Here is a 27,425-nt window from a genome sequence, read left to right as displayed (position 1 = left end):
CTATTAGCAAAATCATGCTGATAGAGCCCCACATCTGCGTGAATAGCCTTTAAAAAGGCTATTCAGGCACCGTAAATGTTATATTAAACCCCGGTCCAGTTTTTAAATAAAAGCATAAAAACATATGCAAAACTTCCCAAACGTGCACCAAGGGCGGGGATGCACGATGTGACGTCAGCTTCGGGCACGCCTGCCTCTTCTGTCTTCTTGTAGTAACGCCCTCTGGTTCCGTGTCTTCTGCCGACTTCTTCTCTTCAAATCCCGCGCCTGCGTAGTAGCGCTTCCCTCCGGAGCACTACTGCGCAGGCTCACTCGCGAACTGCCATTAAATAAAATGGCGAGTGAGCCTGCGCAGTAGCGCTTCGGAGGGAAGCGCTACTACGCAGGCGCGGGATTTGAAGAGAAGAACTGGGATTGACAAATACAACCCCTGTTGAAAGAGTTTTGCAGCCTCCTATACTGCGGTCATGTGACTACTTGGTCAGAGCCATGATGGCTCCCATAGCTGCGCTCAAAGCACTCACTGAGCATTGTGTACACAGTGATCAGGAAGGCAGGGATGGTAATGGTAAGAGGTGAGCCACCCGGATGTATACAGTCTATGGGCGGTCCAGAACTGGTTAACAAAAAAAAGCGCAAAAAATTTTAATGTTCACTTTTCCTACATTCACTTTTAGGCTAAGGCCCCACGTTGCAAAAACGCAGCTTTTTTTGTTGCAGATTTTGTTGCGGTTTTTTGGGCCAAAGCCAAAAATGGCCACACAAGGAATGGGAAATATATAGGAAGTTCTTATTCTTCTCCCTTTTGCTCAATCCACCACTGGCTTTGGCTCAAAAAACTGCAGCAAAATCTGCAACAAAAAAAGCTGCATTTCTGCAATGTGGGGCTTCAGCCTTAAAGTCAATGAGGATTTACAGGAAGGTTGTGGTCTCTGACAGCACAAAAATTTATTTTAATTCGTGAAAGAAACAACAAAAAGGATTTGCTGGCTGGTGTGGCGTAACCCTGGGGTGGGGCATCACAATGTATTTGTCCTACTGCGGACAGGGAAGGGGGGGGGGGGAGAGGCTCCTGCTGCATCCAATTGTCTTTCAGCCTGACATAAGGAGGAGGACGGGGAATGGCTGATCTGGATCACACAGGGAATCTTTCTTTACATATTCTAAGTTTTAATTGAAACATGAGACGGAAGAGGATTGGGGGAAAGGTGGAGATGATGGGAGGAAATGCTGAAAGTGCTTCTATGTTTAGTGGATGGTAGATGGGGTGCGAGGATATGTACCCAGCGCTGTGGCATGTGAGTGTGCATTGCGTGTATCTACCCCTTCAACCCCTTTGTAAAATGTACAATTGAGACAAGGTAGTGATTACAGCATTCACGGCATCTTATCACACCCTGCTATTAAACTTTATTACAAGTTAATAAACACGAAAGAGACATTCACACATGGAGCTCCTCCCCGATCCTGACAAGGTGAGAGCTACGTCTCCAGCCATTATGACATTGTGCATGTACAGTATTTTACAGGACACATCTGCCTTATACTCTGCACATGAGATAAGCGATAACGGTGAGATGTGATGGCTGATCAGGTTACACAGAGCTGCATCCGCTTGCGTGACACTTCCCAGTGTTTGCTTTGTAACCCACATTATAGAGTTTTCAGCTTGTGGGATGAATAAGATAAGAGCAGTCAGGCAGAAATGATATGTATTGTTGTGGAATCCTCTGTCTATTACACTGTGGGCCAGTCAGGACTGGCAGAGCGGAGGGCAAAATAGCAAAATAATTGGTAGGTATGACGCCTATAAAGATGTTACCATGAAGAGATGCCGGGCAACCCTGATAATCTGACCTAGCACCACAGACGTGTTAGGATTATTAGATTTTTCACGCCACTGTATGATTTAATGTAACTAGTTTTAACCCTTTAGAAGTTTTTTCCAGACTTCATGTACGTAAAGATTTAAAGGGAACATGTCAGCAAAAATACACGTGTTAAAGAATACACGTGTAAAAATAAGACTCCCATAGACTTCAATGACATTTTTTTACATATGTAAAAGAACACGCCAGAAAACGCGATGCGTTTTTGCCGCACTTTTTTTTTTACACGTGTAAAAAATGTCATTGAAGTCAATGGGAGTCTTATTTTTACACGTGTATTCTTTACACGTATATTGTGCCAACATGAGCGCGCGTTTACTCCGTGTGAATGGAACAAACAATCAAAATCTACTTCTCTTTAGGATCCCCAAAAGCCAGGAGTCACGAGGGTCCACTTGCAATCGTCCGCCTCTTTCTAGAGCTGTAGCGTTTGCTTTAATCAATGCTCCCCGACATAAATGGCAGAACATGGAATCATTTCAGCAGGCTGAGATAAATAAGCCGGATCGCTAGGTCAAAGTGACGGAATGAGAAGAGACAGACAAAAGGAAGAATAATGAGAGGACTAATAGGGAAATTGATAAACTGTGTCAGCGTGATTCAGACCGCAGCACAAAAAAGTCAAACGAGGAGACGCCGGAGTGAAATAAGGCTTTGGGAGAAAAACTTCTTCTGATCAGAGAGTCGAGGCGGGATTACGTAACAGGGATCCGCACACAGGCCATAGCGATTAAGCTGCTGTACACGGGATATTGAACTATGCGCTTGGCATGCTAAATATGTCAGTAGTCCTTTTATGCCCAGAAAAACTTGCACTAGCCTCAGTTACGCCATATTATATATACATTATTATATATACATTATTATAGGAGTGCTTTACTAAAAGGGATTGTTCACACAACAGTGAAAAATGGATATGTGATGGGAATTTTTGCAATGTCTGTCGTCTGTCAATGTGTCTGCTCAAAGTCTGACCTGCTAGCTTTCAGACACAATAGAAATCAATGGATTCACTTTTAACAGATGTAAAATGGATTGACGTCTGTTTTACGTCCATTATAGAAATAGATCAGTGGATTAGGTCAAAAAGGAGAGACCAACTGAATACATATGACAGTCAAAAACTAATGCAAAATGGAAGACACTCGGTCATCAAAATAAAAAAAAATGGAGGAAACAGACGCTAGAACCATCAAAAACGTCACCGCCACGTGAATAAGGCCTAAGGCTACATTCACATAACCGAGGTGCAAAATGGCTGTGAAAAACGTACATTGTCCACGGCTGTCTTTCACCCAAGGGGTAGTTGTGCTTATGAATCCTCCATATATGACAATGTATGGAGGGATCCGTGAAAATGAACAATAATAGAACATGACTTCTATTTTGTGCAAAAATTATAAGAAGGTGTGGAAAGTAAGAATAGAACAAAATGTAGAAAAGACAAATGCAAATTGCAACAATATTTGGGGTGACCTTTGCCTTTTGCCTTCCATCAGGTCTTCATGGTACACGTGCAGACAGTTTTTTTATTGTCAGTAGTGGATTTGATGGGTCGGTGATGTTATGTAGAGAGGCATTATCTTCAATTGCAATTCTGTGATGTCAATGAGGTAACCGCTGCAAAGAAAACCCTTACAAAATTGGCGTCAGTCTATTATTAAGCTTAATTGCTGGAGTGAATATTGCTGAATAGAGTACATTCTACTTTCTTTGTTGCAGATTTTGATGCAGCTTTTTAAACCAAAGCCAGGAGCGAATTGAGCAAAAGGGAGAAGTGTTTCCTTTACATTATACATTCCTTCTGTAGCCACTTCTGAGTTCCAGGGCTTTTTTTTTTTTTTTTACATTTTCCTTCTATTTAGGTTGAACCTCAGGTTTTTGGCCTGGTTCCAGGGTTTGCTCATAAGCAGCATCTTAGTTGATGCATCTCCTACCTGCTCTCCCATGTTCACAGGTAGTTATCTTCACTATGGGTACTGGCTTTAGTATTGCAATGATCTCCTCTGCCAGCCCCCACAATACAGTCTGAACCTGCGGCCATTTTTCCTTCCATCTGTCCATTACCTTATGACAACCTACATTTGGTAGGCTAGCAAGTAGTATGGGATAGGCGGAAAGTGAATCTCACCATAGTATCAGACTACACAGTCCATGTTTGCTGTCTGTTAACATGGAGACCCACTATCTGCATAGGAGCTGCACAAACAAAATGATAAAGTTACATTTTTACTTACTTTCTATTGGAGAATGGCTTAATTTCTTATTTTAGGTGTATATAAGCTTTGAATCGATACATGTTATTCTAATGTTTCTCACGTGTATTATAGACATGTTTAGTATATTGTATCTGCCCATGTTTTAAGTAACTATTAAATGTGAAAAGTGATGCAGCAGCGGGAACTAGATTTGTACTGATGGTATTGTTAAAATGTCCCTCCAAGCAATGCACATAATAGGACAAGGTTTCCCCTTCGAGGATGTCATCAGCAGATGTACACACTGCACATTAGGGATACACTCACAGAGTGATAATGTTCTATAGGCCATGTCACTTTACTCCCTGGAGGGGTGGACACAGATACCAGTTCATAGATATCAACTTTCTGTATTAAATGTCAAATATCTGGAATCACCTACCAGAAATCTTTGAAGTATGCGGGGTGAATATCCTGCAAGTCGTCAATACCCTTCTGCAAGTATTCCTTTTCCTTCAAAAAAAAAATGCAGTAAATGTTATGTATAGTGGCATCAGCTAAAAGAAGGAAATTGTCACATCGGAGCGGTAACATGAGATCAATAGCAATCAAGCAGGATGGTACTTTACTAGCATATATACACATATACTGTATATACACACACACCGGTACAGACTGAGCGCCCACAGCCTGGAGATGGAGACGGGGCGACACAGGCAGACGTACAAACCACGGGAGAACAGACTGTGCCAGCACTGCGACCAGGGGGCCCTAGAAGACAAGACCCACTTCCTGCTACACTGCACCAAATACTCAGCTGTGAGGGCCGTCTACTTCCAAAGACTCTCTGCCCACATCCCAGACTTCATATCTGCAGACGAGAAGAGGAAACTCTACATCAGGGGTCCCCAAACTGTGGCCCGTGGGCCACATGCGGCCCGCCAAGCACTTCTGTCTGGCCCCGCCGACAATGCCGGCAGGCGAGCATTTATAATGAAGCTCCTGGGGAGCTCGGGCCAGGCCATGGAGCGCACTTCACTTTACCTATTGGAGGGCACTGCTCCCGATGTCTGTGCGACCTGCTCTGCCTCCGGCCCACTGTTTAAAAAGTTTGAGGACCCCTGCTCTACATCCTACTGGGAGAAGAAGAGGCCACTGTTGAGATCGCTGCCCAATACGTGTCCAGCTGTCACCAAACAAGAGGAAGATGAGACGCATGGACTGTTATACCCCAAATCACCCCCCAACTAAGAGGAAGATGAGACCCCACAGACTGTTACACCCCAAATCACCCCCCACCATACAGCTGTCACCAACTAAGAGGAATATGAGACTGCACGGACTGTTATACCCCAAATCACCCCACCCTCCCATACAGCGGTCACCAACTAAGAGGAGGATGAGACCCCACAGACCCCAAAACACCCATACCCACCACTCTCCCCCCAACCCCAACTCCCCCCCCCCCACACACACACTTTACTAGCTTTGGCAATGCCAAATATCTATTCGGACGTGCCTATAAAGCTTGTTTGATTCTTGATTCTATCTCGCTGTCTGTTTCCTGGTTCCATTCTCTGTGTATCAGCTGCTGATCAATGCTGGTGCCGTGTGTTGGACCCTCGCTGATTTGATATTGATATTAGGATCGGTCATCAATATTTTAATGGTGAACAGTACAACAGTAACATTTACTTTACGGTCAATCACAAAAAATACTTGTGCAGAAAAATGATCGCATGTGAAAAATCATTTCTGCATCTCATACAGTATTTGCCCCTTTCCAGGAGCGCTCCATCATGGACACATTTTGTCTATGGTCACTTTAAGAGAAGAGAATTGTTAGGTCAAACCTCCAGACTCCTCTATGAGTCTATGTAGGAATGATCTGATCTAGATGTTACATCTGATAATACACCATATGTTATCGTATACCATTGTGTATACCTCAGGCCACATCGGATGGCAGTATTTTAAGTCCCTCTCAAGCTCCTTTTTCCTCCATTCTATCCACTGATTCATCTTGTTCTTTGACTGATAAATTTCTTTAAATTCTTCCACGATCTGATATATGGTGAGGCCCAGAGCTATACAAATGACAATGATCCTCCATGCATCCTAAAAAATGAATACAAGAAACACTTGTAATACATTTCTACCAATACGCCTCATTATACATTTTTAAAGGGGTCTTCCTTTCTTCATATTACCTATCCCAATAGGTATCGGATCGGTGGTGGTTCTGGGTGTCAGACCTTCACTGATCCTTTTTGATAACTGACATGCTCTATCATTGTCCATTTTGACGGCCCAAAGACCCGATAGAAATCAATGGATCTTTTTTCAATGGACGTAATGAAATGTAACGTTACGTCCTTTAAAAACAGATCAGGGGTCAAAAACGAAGGCCAATAAAATGTATGCTTCTCCACTAGCCGTTAAAAACCGATGAAAAAGGATGATACTCGGCCATCAAGAACATAAAAAAGGAATGAAAGACATGCTGTTAGATTTTAAAAAAATGTCACTATTGTGTGAATAAGGCCTTAGGCCTCAGGAACATCAACATTGAAAAAAATAAGATTAAAAGGTAAAATGAACGAAACAGTCCATTTTTAGGCCGGGGCCCCACATTGCAAAAAAACCTGCATTTTATACAACCTGCAAAATGGATGGGATACCGGCTAATTCCATCCACACATTGCAAAAAAATACCTGCAGCGGAAATGCTGTAATTTCCAAAACCATCTCGTTTTTATAAATCGCAGCAAGTCAATTGTACCTATGGAAGCACTGGCATTTTCCATATAGTTATAATAGGGACAGAAAGTCCGCAGAGAAAAACTTGCGCTGTGTTTTATATGCAGCATTTTTTTTCTGCGCTTCGCTACGTTCTATTTTTGAACAGTGTTTAATATATTTTCCATCCGTTGGTATTCCGTCCGGGGGAGTCTGCATGAGGACCCCCCGAACAGAATACCGAACGCAACTGCAAGTAGTGTGCCAGTGAAAGCACACGGACCCCATAGACTATAATGGGATCCGTGTGCTTGCTGCTAGATCTCCGCAGGGATCATGTGGACAGGAAAGTAGTTCACAATCTACTTTCCTGTCCACATGATTTGTGCAGGCAGCGTGCAGCCAGCACACAGAACCCATTATAGTCTATGGGGTCCGTGTGTTTTCACTTCACACCATTTGCAAGGGTTAGGCTAAGGCCACACGTAGTGAGCTGCAGCTAAAAAGTGCTGCGGAAAATACCAGAGCAGAAATGCATCACTGTTTTTTCTGCAGCACTTTTCACAGCAGGTCCGTGGTTTTCCCCTGCAGACTTTCTGCTTCTATTATACCTATTAAAGGATCTTTATTAACAATCATTGATTTCCTTTGTTCTAAAAATGGATGTGCAGTGGAAGTTTGCCGCACACTCATGGCTGCAAGGAGTTACATGTATCATGTACCTACAGGATAGGTTATAAGTGTATCATTGTTGAGGTCTGAACAATGGGCCCAAGTGACTACAACAATGGGGGTCTTTCAGTGGTAGTGAAAATGCGTGACCACTGCTCTGTTCACTCTGATGGAACCTAGGTACCACGTAATGAAGAGGAACTTATATAAAGCTCTCTTAGGAAGTAGCCGATTAATGAAGTGTCCATTTTCACCACTATGTAGGAAGTTCTTCCATAACTTTCTGCTTCCAGATGATCCTATTCTGTGCTTGCACATGCCATGACGTACCTCTGGAAATTTGTAAGGGTGATCCTCTGTTCTTGGCAGTGAGGATGCGATTCCCAGAGCCGTCCACGACATGATGAATAGAAGATTCAGTGACAGCATTATAGAGATTTTCTTTCTGCGGGGAGAGAGAACATAGCGCAGGCTTTCATCTCCAACAGCTGAGAGAGAGCTCTGCCCGCCGACACTATCAATTAGCTCAATGAAATGGTCTCAAGGCTTACCTGCCAAAAAATTTCCATTTTACTTCAATTAATTTCTGGATAACTGGATGCATGATAATGTCTAGTTGACGGGATTGCACAATGACTTCCAGCTGAAGAGGATGATGCAGACAGTGAGAGACATACACATCACAAGCGCTAAATGGGTCATTTATCATTGCTGACCCAGGGGTAAAAATAACCGCTCGTACAGTACGCCCTCGTGGTCAAAAGTGAAAATTAGCATTTATTAAATAAATGTAGTGAAATTAGTAGCAAAGTAGACGGATTAGAGGGCAGCTATCATTACCCATTTTACTAAGTGAATTTGTTTCCTACAAAAATGTTAGTAACCCTAGAAGTGACCATGCGAGGCTTACAGTAGGGACAACGAAATGGGGAGAAAACAATGGCCCAAGTTTATTATCATGTGTCTGAAAACTGCCTGAGGTTAAAGCCCCACGTAGCGGGCCGCAACAAAAAAGCACTGACGCTGATCTTATCTTACTAATATTATAAATGTGAAGGTTTGGATGTTTGTTAATCAATCACGCAAAAACGGCTGAACGGATTTGAATGGAATTTGGCACATACAGTAGATAGATTGTAACCTCGATTAACACATCGGCTACTTTTTATTCCTGTAAATGACATGGCTTCACGACTGTTATGAATTTATGTTCACATACTATATTACACTGCTCTTGCAGCAGCTTATCTCAGGCCCCAGGTCTGTTATCTCTCGGAGTAACCACTCAGCTAACCCTCAGTGGATTCTGTACAAGCATTTGCATATTATCTGATCAGCTCCAGGCAGTGCTGACAAACAGAGAGGGGCAAACACCTTTAATCCAAATTGGCAGTTTGCTACTTTTAAACATGCCGGGAAAAAGAAAATCTAATTTGTTGCAAAATTCTAAAACAACGAGAGCTATGAAGGCAGCCAGAAGTCACAGAGCTCTCCTCAAGTGGAGCTGAGGGACATCATTGGTGCCAACCACACTCTCGTTATAGGGCGTCCCAGCGAGTTGCTGAGATGCCGGAACAATCACGGGCACAGCGCGAGGAACAAGTTTAGCAGCAGGACAGCTTAAGAGCTGCTGAAATGCCGAAGCAGGCAAACCATCGACAGCAGCAATTTGTTGAATATAGGCGGATAATCGACACCAACAACAAGCAGACAAAGTCGCAGACAGAGGCTAGTATCTTATATTGTAGAGAGGGCCCAGTAGTGATTGCTACCTCTGCACCCCCTATAGCTATGCTCCTAATGATAAATATCTCATCACTGGGACCCTCTATCATTAGTTTAGGGGTCCCAAGCCCCTTATATCCCTTAATCCACAACCTCATGAATGAAGTGGTGATCACACTTGCTCTCTTCAAAGTGTATGGGATCGACAGACATAACCGAGCCTTGTACCTTGTCTATCTTGGTCCAAGGAACAGAATATCTCAGTCCATCTAACATCAAACCCTCTCATTGCAGTCATTCAGTCAGCAGAAAGAAGAAGCTCATGACCCTTGTTCTACAGATCGGTGGTGATCCCTGAGATTAAACATTTGTCACCTATTCTGTGTGGGACAACCCATTTCCCTTTCACCATTGCCTCTGTGGCTACCTTTAGCTTCATTCATGTAGCTGAATATCCAAGGGATAGTGGTTATAAAGTCCAGAAACATCCCTGCACTATGATCAGGACCCCAGATAGATCTGCGCACATATAATAGTGATTGTGTTATTATCTGATGGTGTCCATCATGCGTACAGTTCACGCTACGGCCATTTTGCATCTACTTAGTACACAATGCCGGCCTCACTTCACACCCCGCTGCACATTCTTATAGTCCATTCACTTACAATGGTGCAACCTTTCCCATTTTGCTTCCCCTGTGCATGATTTGCAAGCAGAAGAGCTCAGAGCCCTGTTTTCTATCACAGTAAAACACCCCATCATTAATTTTCCTGTTCGCTTCCATTGTTCTAGGTATTTGCGAAGATTTAGCCTTCAGGAGAATCAGCAGGGTCTGTTTTCTCAAGCTCTTACTTTTTGGCTTTTTTCTTCCCTTCCCTTAAGCCCTCTTGCCTTCTACAGTATTTTCACAAGCAATGGTCATTTCTCCTCAGTTCCTTACAACAATATTGCAGTTTAGATAAGTGGGGGTCTCATCGCTGAGACCGCTACTGACTGCCAGAATGTCAATGCCTCACCCCCTCCCTCGCCCCTACCATAGACCACAACTAAGAATTTCAATGAATGGCTGTAAATGAAGTGCCCTGCTCCAGCCTAAGATACTATCCAATATGGTTGTACCTAGAAAGATTATCCCCGTAATTGTTAGGACTCTTATTGGCAGATATTTAGGGACCTTACTGTCCCTGTGAATTCCTTTTTTTTCATACTAGCCTCTGCCCGCGACTTCATCTGCGTGTTGTTGGCGTTGATGACCCGCCTATATTCAGCAAATTGCTGCCATCAATGGTTCGCCTACTTCGGCGTTTCGGCAGCTGTCAAGCTGGACTGCTGCTAAACTCGTTTCTTGCCTGTGATTGTTCCGGTATCTCAGCAGCTCGCTGGGAAGCCATATAATGAGCGTGTTGTTAGCGTCAATGACCCACCTCAGCTCCACTTGAGGAGAACTCTGTGACTTCTGGCTTCCTTCATAGCTGTCGTTGTTTTAGAATTTTGCAACAAATTAGATTTTCTTTTTCCCGGCATGTTTTCCCATCCAGTGTGTCAGCACACAGAAAACACTGTTTTCCCATACGTATAATTGACTTTCTGCAAGTCTCAAGAACGCAAGCCTTTTTGAAAACATAGTTTTTCCGCTGCAATTGTTTTTTCTGCAATGTGTGAATGGGATTAGCCAGAATCCCATCCACTGTGCAGGTACTGTAAAACGTTGCATTTTTGCAATGTGAGGCCTTGGACTATAGTGTGATTTTCCCCAGAACATAACCTTATTTAATTTTCTCTAACCATCTTAGTGGTGACATCTTTTGTCTTGATCGGCCGCGTTGTCTGCTCGTACATGTAGCGTCCCCTGCAAAAAATGTTCCAACTTTCAAATGCCTACAAATTTCACACATTGCAAAAAAAAATATGTGCAGCAGAAATCCTGCAATTTTCAAAACCACTGCGTTTTTGGAAATCAGAGCATGTCACTTATACCTATGGAAATGCTGACGGTTTCCCTATAGGTATAATTGAAGAAGAAAGTCTACAGAGGAAACCTTGTCTATGACAAGAATTGTGGGAAAAACGATACGGTAAGAGCAGGATGAAGGAAAGCCTAGCTGCAGGGATCCAGTTTGCAATTTCCCTAACTGTATATATCTTTGGTGAAGGAATTTCTTCTGCATGGCAGTGAAACGTAATGAATAGAGATGAGCGAACACTAAAATGTTCGAGGTTCGAAATTCGATTCGAACAGCCGCTCACTGTTCGAGTGTTCGAATGGGTTTCGAACCCCATTATAGTCTATGGGGAACATAAACTCGTTAAGGGGGAAACCCAAATTCGTGTCTGGAGGGTCACCAAGTCCACTATGACACCCCAGGAAATGATACCAACACCCTGGAATGACACTGGGACAGCAGGGGAAGCATGTCTGGGGGCATAAAAGTCACTTTATTTCATGGAAATCCCTGTCAGTTTGCGATTTTCGCAAGCTAACTTTTCCCCATAGAAATGCATTGGCCAGTGCTGATTGGCCAGAGTACGGAACTCGACCAATCAGCGCTGGCTCTGCTGGAGGAGGCGGAGTCTAAGATAGCTCCACACCAGTCTCCATTCAGGTCCGACCTTAGACTCCGCCTCCTCCGGCAGAGCCAGCGCTGATTGGCCGAAGGCTGGCCAATGCATTCCTATGCGAATGCAGACTTAGCAGTGCTGAGTCAGTTTTGCTCAACTACACATCTGATGCACACTCGGCACTGCTACATCAGATGTAGCAATCTGATGTAGCAGAGCCGAGGGTGCACTAGAACCCCTGTGCAAACTCAGTTCACGCTAATAGAATGCATTGGCCAGCGCTGATTGGCCAATGCATTCTATTAGCCCGATGAAGTAGAGCTGAATGTGTGTGCTAAGCACACACATTCAGCACTGCTTCATCAAGCCAATACAATGCATTAGCCAGTGCTGATTGGCCAGAGTACGGAATTCGGCCAATCAGCGCTGGCCAATGCATTCTATTAGCCCGATGAAGTAGAGCTGAATGTGTGTGCTAAGCACACACATTCAGCACTGCTTCATCAAGCCAATACAATGCATTAGCCAGTGCTGATTGGCCAGAGTACGGAATTCGGCCAATCAGCGCTGGCTCTGCTGGAGGAGGCGGAGTCTAAGATCGCTCCACACCAGTCTCCATTCAGGTCCGACCTTAGACTCCGCCTCCTCCGGCAGAGCCAGCGCTGATTGGCCGAAGGCTGGCCAATGCATTCCTATGCGAATGCAGACTTAGCAGTGCTGAGTCAGTTTTGCTCAACTACACATCTGATGCACACTCGGCACTGCTACATCAGATGTAGCAATCTGATGTAGCAGAGCCGAGGGTGCACTAGAACCCCTGTGCAAACTCAGTTCACGCTAATAGAATGCATTGGCCAGCGCTGATTGGCCAATGCATTCTATTAGCCCGATGAAGTAGAGCTGAATGTGTGTGCTAAGCACACACATTCAGCACTGCTTCATCAAGCCAATACAATGCATTAGCCAGTGCTGATTGGCCAGAGTACGGAATTCGGCCAATCAGCGCTGGCTCTGCTGGAGGAGGCGGAGTCTAAGGTCGGACTTGAATGGAGACTGGTGTGGAGCGATCTTAGACTCCGCCTCCTCCAGCAGAGCCAGCGCTGATTGGCCGAATTCCGTACTCTGGCCAATCAGCACTGGCTAATGCATTGTATTGGCGTGATGAAGCAGTGCTGAATGTGTGTGCTTAGCACACACATTCAGCTCTACTTCATCGGGCTAATAGAATGCATTGGCCAATCAGCGCTGGCCAATGCATTCTATTAGCGTGAACTGAGTTTGCACAGGGGTTCTAGTGCACCCTCGGCTCTGCTACATCAGATTGCTACATCTGATGTAGCAGTGCCGAGTGTGCATCAGATGTGTAGTTGAGCAAAACTGACTCAGCACTGCTAAGTCTCTGCATTCGCATAGGAATGCATTGGCCAGCCTTCGGCCAATCAGCGCTGGCTCTGCCGGAGGAGGCGGAGTCTAAGGTCGGACCTGAATGGAGACTGGTGTGGAGCGATCTTAGACTCCGCCTCCTCCAGCAGAGCCAGCGCTGATTGGTCGAGTTCCGTACTCTGGCCAATCAGCGCTGGCCAATGCATTCTATTAGCCCGATGAAGTAGAGCTGAATGTGTGTGCTTAGCACACACATTCAGCTCTACTTCATCAGGCTAATAGAATACATTGGCCAATCAGCGCTGGCCAATGCATTCTATTAGCTTGATGAAGCAGAGTGTGCACAAGGGTTCAAGCGCACCCTCGGCTCTGATGTAGCAGAGCTGAGGGTGCACAAGGGTTCAAGTGCACCCTCGGCTCTCCTACATCAGAGCCGAGGGTGCGCTTGAACCCTTGTGCAGCCTCGGCTCTGCTACATCAGAGCCGAGGGTGCGCTTGAACCCTTGTGCACACTCTGCTTCATCAAGCTAATAGAATGCATTGGCCAGCACTGATTGGCCAGAGTACGGAATTCGGCCAATCAGCGCTGGCCAATGCATCCCTATGGGAAAAAGTTTATCTCACAAAAATCACAATTACACACCCGATAGAGCCCCAAAAAGTTATTTTTAATAACATTCCCCCCTAAATAAAGGTTATCCCTAGCTATCCCTGCCTGTACAGCTATCCCTGTCTCATAGTCACAAAGTTCACATTCTCATATGACCCGGATTTGAAATCCACTATTCGTCTAAAATGGAGGTCACCTGATTTCGGCAGCCAATGACTTTTTCCAATTTTTTTCAATGCCCCCAGTGTCGTAGTTCCTGTCCCACCTCCCCTGCGCTGTTATTGGTGCAAAAAAGGCGCCAGGGAAGGTGGGAGGGGAATCGAATTTTGGCGCACTTTACCACGTGGTGTTCGATTCGATTCGAACATGGCGAACACCCTGATATCCGATCGAACATGTGTTCGATAGAACACTGTTCGCTCATCTCTAGTAATGAATATGAACTGCCTGCATTTACTGAATAATTAAGCCAATAGTTTTTCATATCCAGAACTCATTAGCTCTTTGCCCCGGATCACTAGATTTGTTCTGCTAAACTTTATGGATACAAACATATCAAAAATCTCTCTATCTTGTAAAAAATCCACCATGTTCTTCTGGGATGATGAAATGGTGTTAATGGGGAAAACGGAGTTGTAGTCAGAACAACTGAAGCCAATTCCTAAGGGCTTGCTGATTTTATGGCCCTCACAGTGCACCATATGTAATATAATGACACTTTCAGTGCCCCACTTGTAATCTAAGGGTAAGTTCACACGGGGTTTTTTGGTCAGGATTTTAAGGCCGTATCCGCCTCAAAATCCTGACCAAAAAGATGTCTCCCATTGAAATCAATGGGAGCTGGTCAGTTCTTTTTTCCAGAACCAACAAAAGGCCGAAATATTCAACGTAGACATAAAGTGTAAAATATTGTACTTTATTCTTGAAACTCAATTAAAAGTAATAAATAGAGTATGAAATGTTTTTGACACATAGAACACTACAATACAATACAAACATTTTTTTTTCCGTTTGTATTTCTGCATAGAGGTTGAGATATGCTTCTTGATATCGGGTGGAGTTGTGAGAGTTAAATATGTTTACTTGATATATATGTTTTTGTACTCTCCTTTGCCATGCTTTTTTTGTTTCTTTTTTCCAGAAGCTGTTTGTTCCGGCTTCTGGAAAAAAAGAAGCGAGGTGCTCATTCCAAATGAATAGGACTAGTCGGGAGGGAGTGTCTTCAGGCGGATGTTGTGAGGAGAATCCGCCTGAAGACACTCCCTCCTAGGCCATTCATTTGGGCCTAATTCGGAGCGGAGTGCGCGACTGGATGCCGGTGCAGCGCAGCTACCCGTATTTAGGTCCGGAACCTGAGGCGGCCTCTGCCTCAGGTTCCCGGACCAAAAAACCCTGTGTGAACTTACCGTAATGGACTCCACAGTGCACTCTATGAAATATATTCACCCCCACAGTGCTCCACATGTAATGTAATGGCCCCCACAGTGCCTCCATGTATAATATAATAGGTCCCCACAGCGATCCAACATGCAATATAATGACCCTCACAGTGACCCACATATAATATAATGGCCCCCAGTTCCCCATATGTAATATAATATACCCCCACTGTGCCGTACATATAAAATAATGACCCCGCCGTTCCTGATTGTAATAATATGGCCCACACAGTATCCCGACATATAATATAATAAATCTCACACTTCCTATAGATATAATTGCCCCACAAATATAATATAACTAGCTATAACCCGCAACTTCGGCGGCGGCCCCCTGACGCTTGCGCAAACCACCTGCAGCGCGGCCGTGGGCTCCCACAGCATGGTGGCCCGGGACCCCACGGCCACGCTGCTGCGCTTGGGGCCCTCTCCTTTTCCCCCACCCGTGCCACCCGTTTCCCCCACCTAACCCCCAACACCTCCTCCAAACCCCCCCCCCCCCCACCTGCCCTCTAGCCATCACCTCTTTCCCCCCTCACTTAAGCAACCCGCCGATCATTGGACCCGCAGCACTTACCTTGTACTCATTGAGGAGCTCATTGCAGTTACAAGCTGCCTTCAGTACTCTCCTCTCTGCTCTGGGCTCTGAGCGCTGACATCACAGCAGGCCCCAAAGCAGAGAAGAAATGGGGAGCAGAGAGGTGAGTACTAAAGACAGCTTACCTGGGGCAATGAGCCCTCTGAAAGAAGCTCTCAATGTGTTTGTAAAGTTAGGATGGTGTCCATGGGCATTCATCCTTAGCAAGGGGGACAGTGGCTCTCATTGCAGCACACACCCCTGGGGCCAATTATTGCAGGCTGAGAACTACTGCCATACTTTATCAGTTTTAGTTCTCTGATAGTGTAGATGCCAGAAATGTGATAACAGAAGCTGACTTCATCTATTTGTGATTTTCTGCATGGGCAGCTGTGATGAATACGTGAATTTAGTCATTCAATTCTGCCCACTCTTCACACCATTGTTATACAAGGTGGATGTGGGCTTAGCTTGCTGTTAACTTCACAATCTCACATAAAGTAATGCTGACAATCAACACTAAAGACAAGGCAGGAATGTGTAATAAAGCTAATAAGTCTGAATCATACCAAAGTGTACGCCATTCCCTAGCATATAGCAGAAGTAGTCATAGTACTACTAACATCAATGGAGTTGCAATGCAAAGGGCCACTTGGGCAAGTAAGGCTGTAGCCACACTAGGCATACTGTAGTTGTAGTTGCCACTGTGTTTTTGCTGGTAGCTAATCTGCCACAATGTACAGCAGGCAGGATAGAAGAAAAGAGTTGGAGAAATCCCATCCACATCTTGTATCTGTTGAAATACAAAAATTGAAGGAGACCTGCAGTGACTGGTACAGATGAGCTGCCACAAAAATCTCCCCGGTTTTTTTGTGTTACAGTTTCAGGAAAATGAGAATTGGGCCATTGTCGCAATCACTTAAAGGGGTTGTCCAGTTTCTTCAAATACATGTTATTGTTTGTATAATAAAAAGTTCTACAACTTTCCAATATACTTTCTGTATCGATTCTGCACGGTTTTCTAGATCTCTGCTTGCTGTCATTCATTCTTCGTTTACTTCCATTGTATAAAATCAGTCCATGGTCATGTGATGGATACAAAGGTGTAAAGCTTGTTACAGTTATAAGACAGTAATCAGACATCTCTCTTGTAGTGAGCCGTGCACCTGCCCGATCATCACATGACCATAGACTGATTTTTATCCACTGGTAGTAAACAATGAATGACAGCAAGCAGAGCTCTAGATGCTTCTAATGCTTTGTAAGGGGGCATTCACACGGAGTAAAGTGGCGCTGATTCTGTCACGATAACTCAGCGCTGATAAAAAAAAGACTCCGGTTCCGTTTTCCGTGCAGAACACACTGAAATCAATGGGAGGCTTTTTAACAGCGCTGATTCTGCCGTGAGTTATTGTGGCAGAATCGGCGCCATTTTACTTGTGTGAATGCCCCATTAGTGTCTGCACAATACTGATCTTCAAAAAATATGTCCATAATGTCATCAAGATTTGTATGATCCCCTACACCTGTATGTGCCACTTACAAGTGTGAGGCTTTATTGCATAGCACAGTAGAAGAAAGCAAGAAAACATTCTTAAGATACTCACTGGAGATTTGGCTTGTGTCCCTTTGAAACCTGTATAATAAAAGGAATTACAAGAAATTGTAAATTATAGGACCTAAAAATAATACAGCACATGGAGTCGATAGAACATTGCACTCACTGCACTACATACAGACAGGTAGCATATATTTTATTTTAAATATGATTTTTATTGAAAAGGAGAAAGCTTTTACAATATAATAAAAAAGCAACTACAAACATAAGAAGAATCGGCATAAGTCCAAGTAGTAAAATAAGAGTTGTAAGCTGGAACGTCGGGCTGCAATCCAAAAACACGGATGACACAAACAGGACCAAACATACAAAGACCAAAGGACCAGATATACAAATGCTACAAAGACACCAATTCTACGAGAAGACAAGAAAGGGGATGAAAGGGGGAACACAACCAAAAGGGGAGCAGGAAAGAAACAAGAAAAAGAAAAATAGGGGAGACGGAACAGGAACAACAAAGGACAAGAAAACCAAACAATAACATAAACAACAAAACCACATACCTGAATACAATACCAGAGAAACACAAAATGCATCCAAAAAAACCAGAATAAAATAAAATAAAGCCACCTGGGGTAACAACATAGTAGGTAAATAGTAATCAAGGGGTCCCCATGGGGGCGGCCTGAGGCCGAGGAGGAAGAACACCCTTATTAGACTCCACATACGAAATCCAGAGAGACCACTGGGATCGAAACTTGGCATAAGTATGGTTTTTGTTAAACAACAAACGTTCCAAGGTACATGCCAAGTTCACATGGTGAAATAGTTCAGCTAAGGTCAAACAAAGAGCGGACTTCCACTGGCGAGCGATCATGGCCTGAGCTGCGAGCACGATCTGCCCCAGAACGACCTGCAAATCCGAGGGGAAACTACCAATATATACCAGGAGAAGGACTGATATCTAAACCAGCTATGGCGGACATGAAATGAAATACCGCTATCCAGAAGGTTTGTACCGGTGGACAGTCCCACCACAAGTGCAAGAATGAACCTACTTGGCCGCATCCTCTCCAGCAGAGTCTGGAACAAGAAGGATCAATATGCGCCATTTGGACCGGAGTCCTATACCACCGCAGCATGATTTTCAAAGCCGTTTCCCAATGTGCTGCCCCCTTAGATACCCGTTTAACAAACCCAGCTGCCGCATACCAATTCGACAGAGGGATGGCTCTAGCAAGATCCGCCTCCCAACGGAGCAGGTGAAGAGACTTGACCCGCTCCGGGGGGACAGAGAAAAAGCCATAAAACACAGATAACCCCCCCCCCTAACAGGCGAGGACCTATTCCACAGCTTTAAGGCTAGCCTGGGAAAGGTCAATCTAGAGGGCTCGTAGGATTGAAAAAAATGACGCAGCTGCAAATATTTAAAGAAATCCGTCTTAGGGAGCTGGAACTCTTCCTGTAACATGGAGAACGACTTAAGCCCGTCATCAGTATACAGATGAGCAACTTTGTAGAGACCCCTAGAGACCCATCCACGGAGTCGCAGCTGGGGGAGAAAAGAGGTTAAATATAGTACGGGTAGCTTAGATAAAGGGACCAGATCTTCTCTGGAGGTATATGACAAAAAATAACGCCAAGCAGACACTGTGGCCCTAATACTCAGTAAGGGAGGGGAAGTAATGGGCGGACTTGAATCCTTGGGGCGTAAAATACTCATAAGCGGGGAATCCAGAAGGTATTCCTCAATTTCGGCCCAGCGCCATTTAGAAGTCTCATCCCACCCGACCTTAAGTTGGTCCAGGACAGACGCCATATAATATTTTTTAACATCTGGGACACCCGCACCCCCATGGGACTAAGGACGCGTCATCACCTTAAGTCGGACCCTAGATCTCTTACCCTCCCAAATATAGTTGGAAAGAATAGACTGAAGCTTGGTAAAATATGAGTCAGGGAGGGGGGATAGCGACTGTACGGAATATATACAAGATTAAGGGTAACACCATCATTTTGACTATGGCAATTCTGCTAGCCCAAGACAACATCGGCTGTGAGAAAGAGGCAAGAAGGGAAGTAACTTTGGTCAGAAGGGGAATGTAATTGGCAGAGAACAGGTCAGAACTAGGGGCACAGACAGGTAGCATATAGCATCTCATGCAGCCTATGTACCCATACAATAAACTGGGTGAAATATTTACCAACCTATACAGTTTATTATATATGGATACACTGGGTGGCAGAAGTGGCATCTAGTCACAGAGGAAGGTCAACCATTATCATCCCTCCTAGGCCCCATCTCCTTACCGTCACCACGGTGGCCCTATTACCAATCACCTTGTAAAAAACAGATAAGGGAGCCCTAACCTAAGTTAAGGGCGAGCCATCAGGATACGGAGAGGGCCACAGGGCAGAAATGATCCAAGGTAAGGCCTAGGTAATAAGCTAATACTGAAAAAAGTGTCAGTGTAGTTTTAATATTTGCATTAAGTTGTAGAGTAAGCCCTCCAAATGAATTCTTTTTTTTTTTTTTTTTTTTTTTTCTTTTTATATGTAGATTGTGAGCCCCACATAGAGCTCACAATGTACATTTTTCCCTTTCAGTATGTCTTTTTTGGAATATGGGATGGAAATCCATGCAAACACGGGGAGAACATACAAACTCCTTGCAGATGGTTTTTTGCCCTTGGCGGGATTTGAACACCAGGACTCCAGTGCTGCAAGGCTGCAGTGCTAACCACTGAGCCACTGTGTGGCCCCTTCCAAATGAATTCTACTGGTGGGCCCTAGGTATCCCAGTCTGACATTACATCTATGTCTGTAATTCTGTCGGCTTTTCAGCGTGTGGCTCTGATCTGATGATGGATAAGAACAATGGACCTGAATGATGGCAGTGGGAACTTGGCCTTACATGTATATTATAATGTAATAAATTAGGGCATATTTGTGAAGACAGGTTTACTTACATCAGTCTTCATAGCCCTGCAGCAGGCAGGGGGTGCATTTCATATATCAGGTGCACGCCTCCCCATAAATGAGGTGCACTGACCCCCGGGCTAGTAGCTGGCATACATTTTCCCAATCATTAGATTTCTGGTGTAAATGATAGTAAATCTGACCCCAGCCCACCTTGGCCACAACCTCTTTTCAGAAAGGTGGCGCAGATTTTAAAAATTAGCAATTTTTTAATTCCTTGTATCCCACAAAGGCATACTAGGTATAATAAGTCTGCCCGATGGTGTTTCTGGGACTTCTAACACTTCATTTCCTTCCTCAGTTTTAGCGTATAGGGCTGACAATCTTCGTACAGTCATATCCTCCAATATCTGCTCTAACCTGAGGTCTGCGGTTCCACAAGGTTGAGGAAGAAGTGCTGCTTTCGGTTTGTCCGATCCTTAGTGAGAAACTGATCCAAAGCCAAGTTGGCCTAAAGCAGAAAGATGACATAATAAGAAATACATTACATTTCTCTCCAAAACAGCAGTGAACGCAAAACAGTCCTGGCCTTGGGTTCTGTTCCCACTGCAGAATAATGTTCTGGACGATTCCATAAAGGTCATTCATATGAATGACTGTACATGTAATACTAGGATGGCTCATGTCTATTAGATCAGGAGAAAATACTGAGTAAGGCTAAGGCCTCACGTTGCGGAAATGCATTGTTTTTTTTTGTTGTTGCAGATTTTGTTGTGTTTATTTAAACTCAGACTACAATCCACGGCTATGTCAGAGAACAGACAGGGTGAGAACTCCTCACAGCTCAGCAATGATGCTAGGCTCTAAAACAACGGGAGAACATACAAACTCCTTGTAGATGTTGTTCTTGGCAGGATTTGAACTCAGGACTCCAGCGCTGCAAGGCTAACCACTGAGCTACCGTGCTTGCCCACTGTCAGCTTTCTAGTGGTATATAATATTACACATTGATGGGGACATGACAGGTCCTCTTTAATAAGATACCGCTAAATACATAGTCTTGATCTGCTCCCCCAAACCCCCTCCCCAAACCAAGACCCAAAGCCTGTGGCCATATTATTCCAGATACAAATGTCACCAAGACTTTTTCTCAGTGTCCACAGCAGTCACTTTAGTATCATAAATGTACAATCTAAACAGGGGAACACTAGTCTAAGACCATTGCAAACTCAAGTCATGAACGGAGGTCCTTGGAGCTACAAGAATGATCTGGGGCCCACTCATACATCCAAATTCCACCGCATTTCACCACCAGTTGATACCGTTGATGTCTACATCACACTGCCTGAATGCAACAACTAGACCTAGATAAAACATGTAACATAAAAGAAAAGGAAGAGAGGGCCTTTGCCTGCCAACTAAAAATGCTCCAGCCGAAGAACTGGAAGTTTGGCTTTTGGCCCCATCCCCCTCCTTCCTCTCCCCACGTCTTGTGCTCCAAACCCCATGCAATTCTCCCTACAACTTCCCTACAAGTCAGTCATGCAGGTTTGCATCTACTCCTTCGTATCTGGCTCCAGCAATTTTTTTGGTTCGAAAAGATCGGTAAGATTTGCAACAAAAAAACACTACATTTCTGCAATGTGGCCCACATGCCACAAGAAAATGGCTGCTTACTTACTGTATAAGAGGCCATTTTCTTGTGGCCGTGGGCATGCGCAGTCGGCTCTGCCCGAGGCCTAGAAGTTTGAACCCAGCTTCAGAAGAAGACGTGCAGAGAGGCCGTTCCTGAAGAAGATAGAGGCGGCCCTGGAGAGTTCTCTCGCAGCATTGGGGACCGCCCCCAGTGCTGCGAGAGAACTAATTTGCATACAGACGAAAACTGGGATTTCTACGGAACGGCAGCGCGGAGAAGACATCTAAAGGTAGGAGAAGAATAGTCTTTCTTAAGGCTATTCCTACGTGTGATGGACAAAAAAATGTGATTTTAATGATAGAATCCCTTTAAGGTAAGATTACCGGAATAGCTTTTTTATGGAAATTTACTAAAACAGACATGTCTGGAGAATCGGCCCTATTTAATATTCATTTGTTAAATAAAGAGTGAACCCTTGAGACACAAACAAGGTCATGTAACAGGACACAAATCAAACATGGATCACATAGAAAGACAAATTATGGATGGAAAGAAGTCATAGGCAGGTAGAATACAGATTAAAGAGGGTAATGGGCACAGAACAGGATGTCATTTCCCTCGTGACCTCATATAAACTGGACGTGTGGGTAGAAAATGTACATAAGAAACATTAGGAGATGAATGTAAGGTTATACATACAAGCGAATAGAGGCACGCAACGTACAAAGTAAATGAGTGAAAATTAGATTAATTCCTGATGGTGGAGGATATGCGATCTGATAATGTATAGCTAGCGGTTATATGCAGGAGGCGGCCGGTGACGCCACCATAACTACTTTTTATGTTTCTTTAAAGTATTTTGCGCTTAAGTGTATTAAGACAAATACATGAAAGCTTATGTCATGTTCATTTCCTCCAGCACCATCATGCCCCGAACATCTACCTGCACTATTATTATACTATATGGATTATTATGATACTTCGCTATGGTTTTATCATGGTCAGCAGCTTGTGGGCTCCCTGGGCTACCAAACTGGTTAGATATTGGGCCACCTCCAAGCAGTTTTAGAGGGCCAAATGAGTACTGTATGCTTGTGTCAATTTCTATTGTATAGAGATATTCTATAGGTGATATTTGTAACAATGGTAAGTACTAAGGGCTCGATCACACGGTGCACGGGACCGTGTATTTTGGTCCTGATTTTGATGCGGCATGCAGTGTCAGAATAGGACCAAAATGCACCTGCCGGGACTGTCCCAGCTTCCGACGGTCGCGGCTTCCTGCTCTGGAGTAGGCCCAAATGAATGGGCCTAGTCCGGAGGGTGCTGCCGCGAAGGGGCGGTTTTGAGGAGGATTCAGCGTCAAAATCCGCCCCCTCTTGCCCCGTGTGAAAGAGCCCTTAGTGGTCAAAACCCTGAGCCATTTCCCTGCACGATGCCCAGGCTGTTCTCCACATGCACTATATAATACATGAATAATAGTTTCATTTTCACTAAACTAACAATCAATTACCAGTTTAGTAAATAAAGCAATTATTTCTATCATCTGTGAAGCAGCGGGCCGCGTGTACCACAAAGTGACAGATGGGAAGCTGAAAGCCTGCAAATATCCTTCCAGCTGACTATGTTATGTATTTACAAGTGGAAATCAACACAGGAGGAAATATCCACTGACTGTGTCCTTCTAGATTCAGTATTAGGAGTGAACCATCAGTATACAAGAGTATGCATTATATAAGGACCCGCGGCAGTGCGTAGTGTTGATTTCTATTTCTAAAAAGTGTTCCATTGCTACTGCCAGTCATATCTGTTGCTTCAACAACTAGATACTAAGGGGAATATTTATCATTTGCCCCTTTTTTGGCCATATTTTTTGCAGTTGCACCTTTATTGCACCGAGTTTTAATGTGGTGTCTATTTAAGATGTAGAAGAACCTCCTTGTTAAATGTAGAGATGGGTGAACCTCCCAGGATTCGTGTCATGTCAGGTTGGATCTTTAACGCTGCATACCTGGGGCCCAGTGGTTACTTACCTCTACAGATTTACCCTGTTTACTCTCTGCAGTAATGGCTGAAGGGATGGATAGAGAGAACTATGCAGCTATAACTGTATGGGTACAAAGTTCTCTCTAGGAGATTTAGGAGTGTTTCTACTGAATCGGCCTGGTGGAGGGGGCCTGTGGGCTTAGCAACCTGTTCACAGTCAAGTGTCAGGCAGCCTAAACTGATCTATGGTAAATCCCCTGATTTGTGTGTTTCTAGTTAGTACCATTTGTAGAAGATAAAGCTGCACAGAAAAGAGGTCAGACATGAGAATTATTAATGTTTTTTTAAACTTTTGTACTGTATGTTCACACAGAGTTTTTGTAGGCAGATTTATAGTTGACTAGCTGGTACCCGCGACTTCGTCTGCGGTGATTGTAGAAGTGGGTATATACAGGCGTGGGTAAGGTTTTCGTACTGTGTATAAGGTATGGGATATGAAATGTAAGTTTGTATCTTGTTTTTGGTGTAATTCAGAGAATACGTGAGACTTTTGTGTTGAAGTTAACAACGGTGTTGTGAGAAACTTTACATAGTGACTTTGGGACAGAAGTATTTGAAGTTAACCCTTTCCCGCCGATGGCATTTTTTGATTTTCGACTTTTTTATTTCTCCGCTCCCAGAGCCATATGAGGTCTTAATTTTTCCTGGGACAAATTTTTCTTCCTGATGCCACCATTATTTATTCTATATAATGTACTGGGAAGCAGGGAAAAAATTCAGAATGGGGTGGATTATAAGAAAAAATGCATTTCTGCGACTTTCTTACGGGCTTTGGTTTTACGGCGTTCACTGTGCAATCAAAATGACATGTCCCCTGTATTTCGTTACGTTTCGTTACGATTCCGGGGATACCAAATTTATATGGTATTATTTACATTTTGACCCCTTAAAAACAAATCCAAAACTGTGTTAAAATATTTTTTTTTTTGAAAAGTCGTCATATTCCGACAGCCGTAACTTTTTTATACGTCCGTGTACGGGGATGTATAGGGCGTCTTTTTTTGCAAGAACGGGTGTACTTTGTAGTTCTACCATTTTCGGGAAATGTTATTGCTTTGATCACTTTTTATTCAAATTTTTATCAGATTCAAAACAGTGAAAAAACGGCGGTTTAGCACTTTTGACCATTCTTCCCGCTACGACGTTTACCGAACAGGAAAAATATTTGTATAGCTTTGTAGAGCGGGCGATTTTGGACGCGGGGATACCTAACATGTATGTGTTTCACAGTTTTTAACTACTTTTATATGTGTTCTAGGGAAAGGGGGGGTGATTGGAATTTTTAATCCTTTTTTTTTATATATATTTTTTTTTACTTTTTTTAAACTTTTTTTTTTTGCATTTATTAGACCGCCTAGGGGTATTGACATGGGTGGGCGGTGTCGCGGATTGTCAGAGCGGTGGGGGTCGGCAAACATGGCTGCTCCGGAGCGTTAAAGAGGGCCTCCTGGAGTATCGTTAAGGTGAGGGGCAAAGTGGTAAAGTATATGTATATGTGATTGTGTGGGGTTAGGGGCTAGGCTGTAGAGGGCAATATGAATTTTGTGGCTTGCTATGGTCCAAAGTGTGTGAGATTGCAGAGATAGTGGTGTGAGTTTGGGTTTTGTGGGGGTCCAGGCACAAACGTATGTGCGCTATTGTGACGAATAGTAGCCTATTGCGCAATCGGGTGTATTAACTATGTTTGTGGAAACTTAAAGCTAAATCGGTCGAGCAGGTTTTGCATGATTGAGTAACAAACATCCAAACATAATATTAATAGGATTTCCACCTAAAAATTCTCCACAAAATGCCTGATTCTCCTTCCCATTCATTTCAATGGAAGGCATTGAGAGCAAAGAAAAACTAGAGGAATAAAAGCTGATTTTTATGTCCTTGATCCAAAAATGCCTAAATAAATCTGTTGAGTGTCTCCTGACTCGCCCAGACACATACACAATCGGTTTGGCTGAGCATGCATGCGTTTTCAATGATGGCAGTTGAAAATCTGTCACCAGACACTTCTGATGCTCACTGATATCTGAGGGGAACAAAGGATTGGGCCCAATATCCTTCCCCTAACATAATTGGGGAATTTATTAAGACAGGCCATCCTTACACCAGTCTTATTTCATTCCCAGCCACGACCCACTAGACATAGTGCCTGGTTGCAGATCTGTTAGCTTTCTGGTGTGAGGTATAGTAAATCTTGTGGACTGGCCCGGCGTGGCCCAACTAGATGATGTGCCACAGTGCGTCAAATGAGGCCCATTTTTGCCTGCTTTCCTGGCACATCCGCATTATTAAATGCAGGCCATTGGGTTGAGGAGAGTTGAGAGTATCACATACACATAAGATGGTCAACTGGAATTAGCAGATTGAACAGACTTTTCTCTTATGTGTATGGGGACCGTTAGACATGCTGCCATAATAATAGATACTATAGATTGTGTTCTGTGTCTTATGATACACAACTATCAGAGAGGTTGGACTCACCACTGGAGGCATATTTACTACCATCATTGTCAGACAAGACAGTCCTGTGTCATCCTGAACACTTGCGTCACATTTCAGGTTTAGCAGTAGACGCGCTGCTTCACTGCGATCTGAGGAAGACATATTGTACATTACTATAGACAGCTAGACAAAGTTTTACATGGCTGTGTAAAATAAACATTACTAAAGTGCCAGTGCCTGGTTATTAACATGTAAGGGAGCCTTCACACGGAGTATACGCTCCGCTCATTCTGAATGTAAAACACATTCAGAGTGAGCAGCGTAAAAAGCAGCTCCCATTGACTTGAATGGGTGCCGGCATACGAGTGCTCCCCATTGAAATCAATGACAGGATTTTTTCCTATTGCTTTCAATGTGATATGCGCGTATGCCGGCACCCATTCAAGTCAATGGGAGCTGCTTTTTACGCACTCATTCTGAACGAGTTTTAAGTTCAGAATGAGCGGAGCGTATACTCTGTGTGCAGGCTCCCTAAGGGTTCGTTCACATCTGCGGTTGGATTCCATCCGGTGGAGTCCGCATGGGGACCCCCGAACAGAAAACCAAACGCAATTCCAAGCGCTGGTGTAGTAAAAGCACACGGACCCCATAGACTATAATGGTGTGTGTGTGCTTACCGCCAGATCTCCACAGTTCACCATCTACTGTCCTGTCCACATGATTTGTGCGTGGCAAGCACATGGACACCATTATAGTCTATGGGGATCCGTGTGCTTTTACAGCACAGCGCTTGCAATTGCGTTTGTATTCCGTTTGGGGGGGTCCCCATGCAGACTCTTCCCGGACGGAATACAAAAGCAGATGTGAACAAGGCCTAAGGCAGAAGTGAGACAGGCAATAACTATTATACATAAGGCCTTCTCCAGCCATGGCTTCTATTAACTACATGCAAATTTCTGGACTCTTTTTAACTGTATAAAGCATCCATAAAATGTTAGAAAAACCCAAACTAATTACTGTGTGTGACTCCAGACTAGG

The 27,425-nt window shown here is 44.0% G+C and overlaps 1 protein-coding gene across 3 annotated transcripts in view; it reads right to left on the bottom strand.

Annotated features, from left to right (window-relative positions):
• The window catches only part of LOC142200061 (uncharacterized), a 104,905-nt gene that overhangs the window by 50,371 nt on the left and 27,109 nt on the right, over positions 1–27,425 (bottom strand). For 2 of the 3 annotated variants that reach the window (XM_075270106.1, XM_075270105.1), the window contains exons 7-13: positions 26,427–26,536; positions 20,690–20,780; positions 17,400–17,428; positions 8,050–8,141; positions 7,829–7,943; positions 6,035–6,205; positions 4,530–4,600 (exon numbers count right to left, since the gene is read on the bottom strand). In XM_075270106.1, coding sequence (XP_075126207.1) covers positions 4,530–4,600; positions 6,035–6,205; positions 7,829–7,943; positions 8,050–8,141; positions 17,400–17,428; positions 20,690–20,780; positions 26,427–26,536 — 679 coding nt within the window. Of the gene's footprint in view, positions 1–4,529; positions 4,601–6,034; positions 6,206–7,828; positions 8,000–8,049; positions 8,142–17,399; positions 17,429–20,689; positions 20,781–26,426; positions 26,537–27,425 lie in introns of all 3 variants that reach the window. The other variant, XM_075270107.1, reaches the window with a different exon arrangement.

Source organism: Leptodactylus fuscus, chromosome 4 (assembly GCF_031893055.1).
Source record: "Leptodactylus fuscus isolate aLepFus1 chromosome 4, aLepFus1.hap2, whole genome shotgun sequence".
NCBI lineage: Eukaryota > Metazoa > Chordata > Amphibia > Anura > Leptodactylidae > Leptodactylus > Leptodactylus fuscus.
Note: the sequence above shows the minus strand (reverse complement) of the source record. Positions and strands in the feature narration are given on the sequence as shown.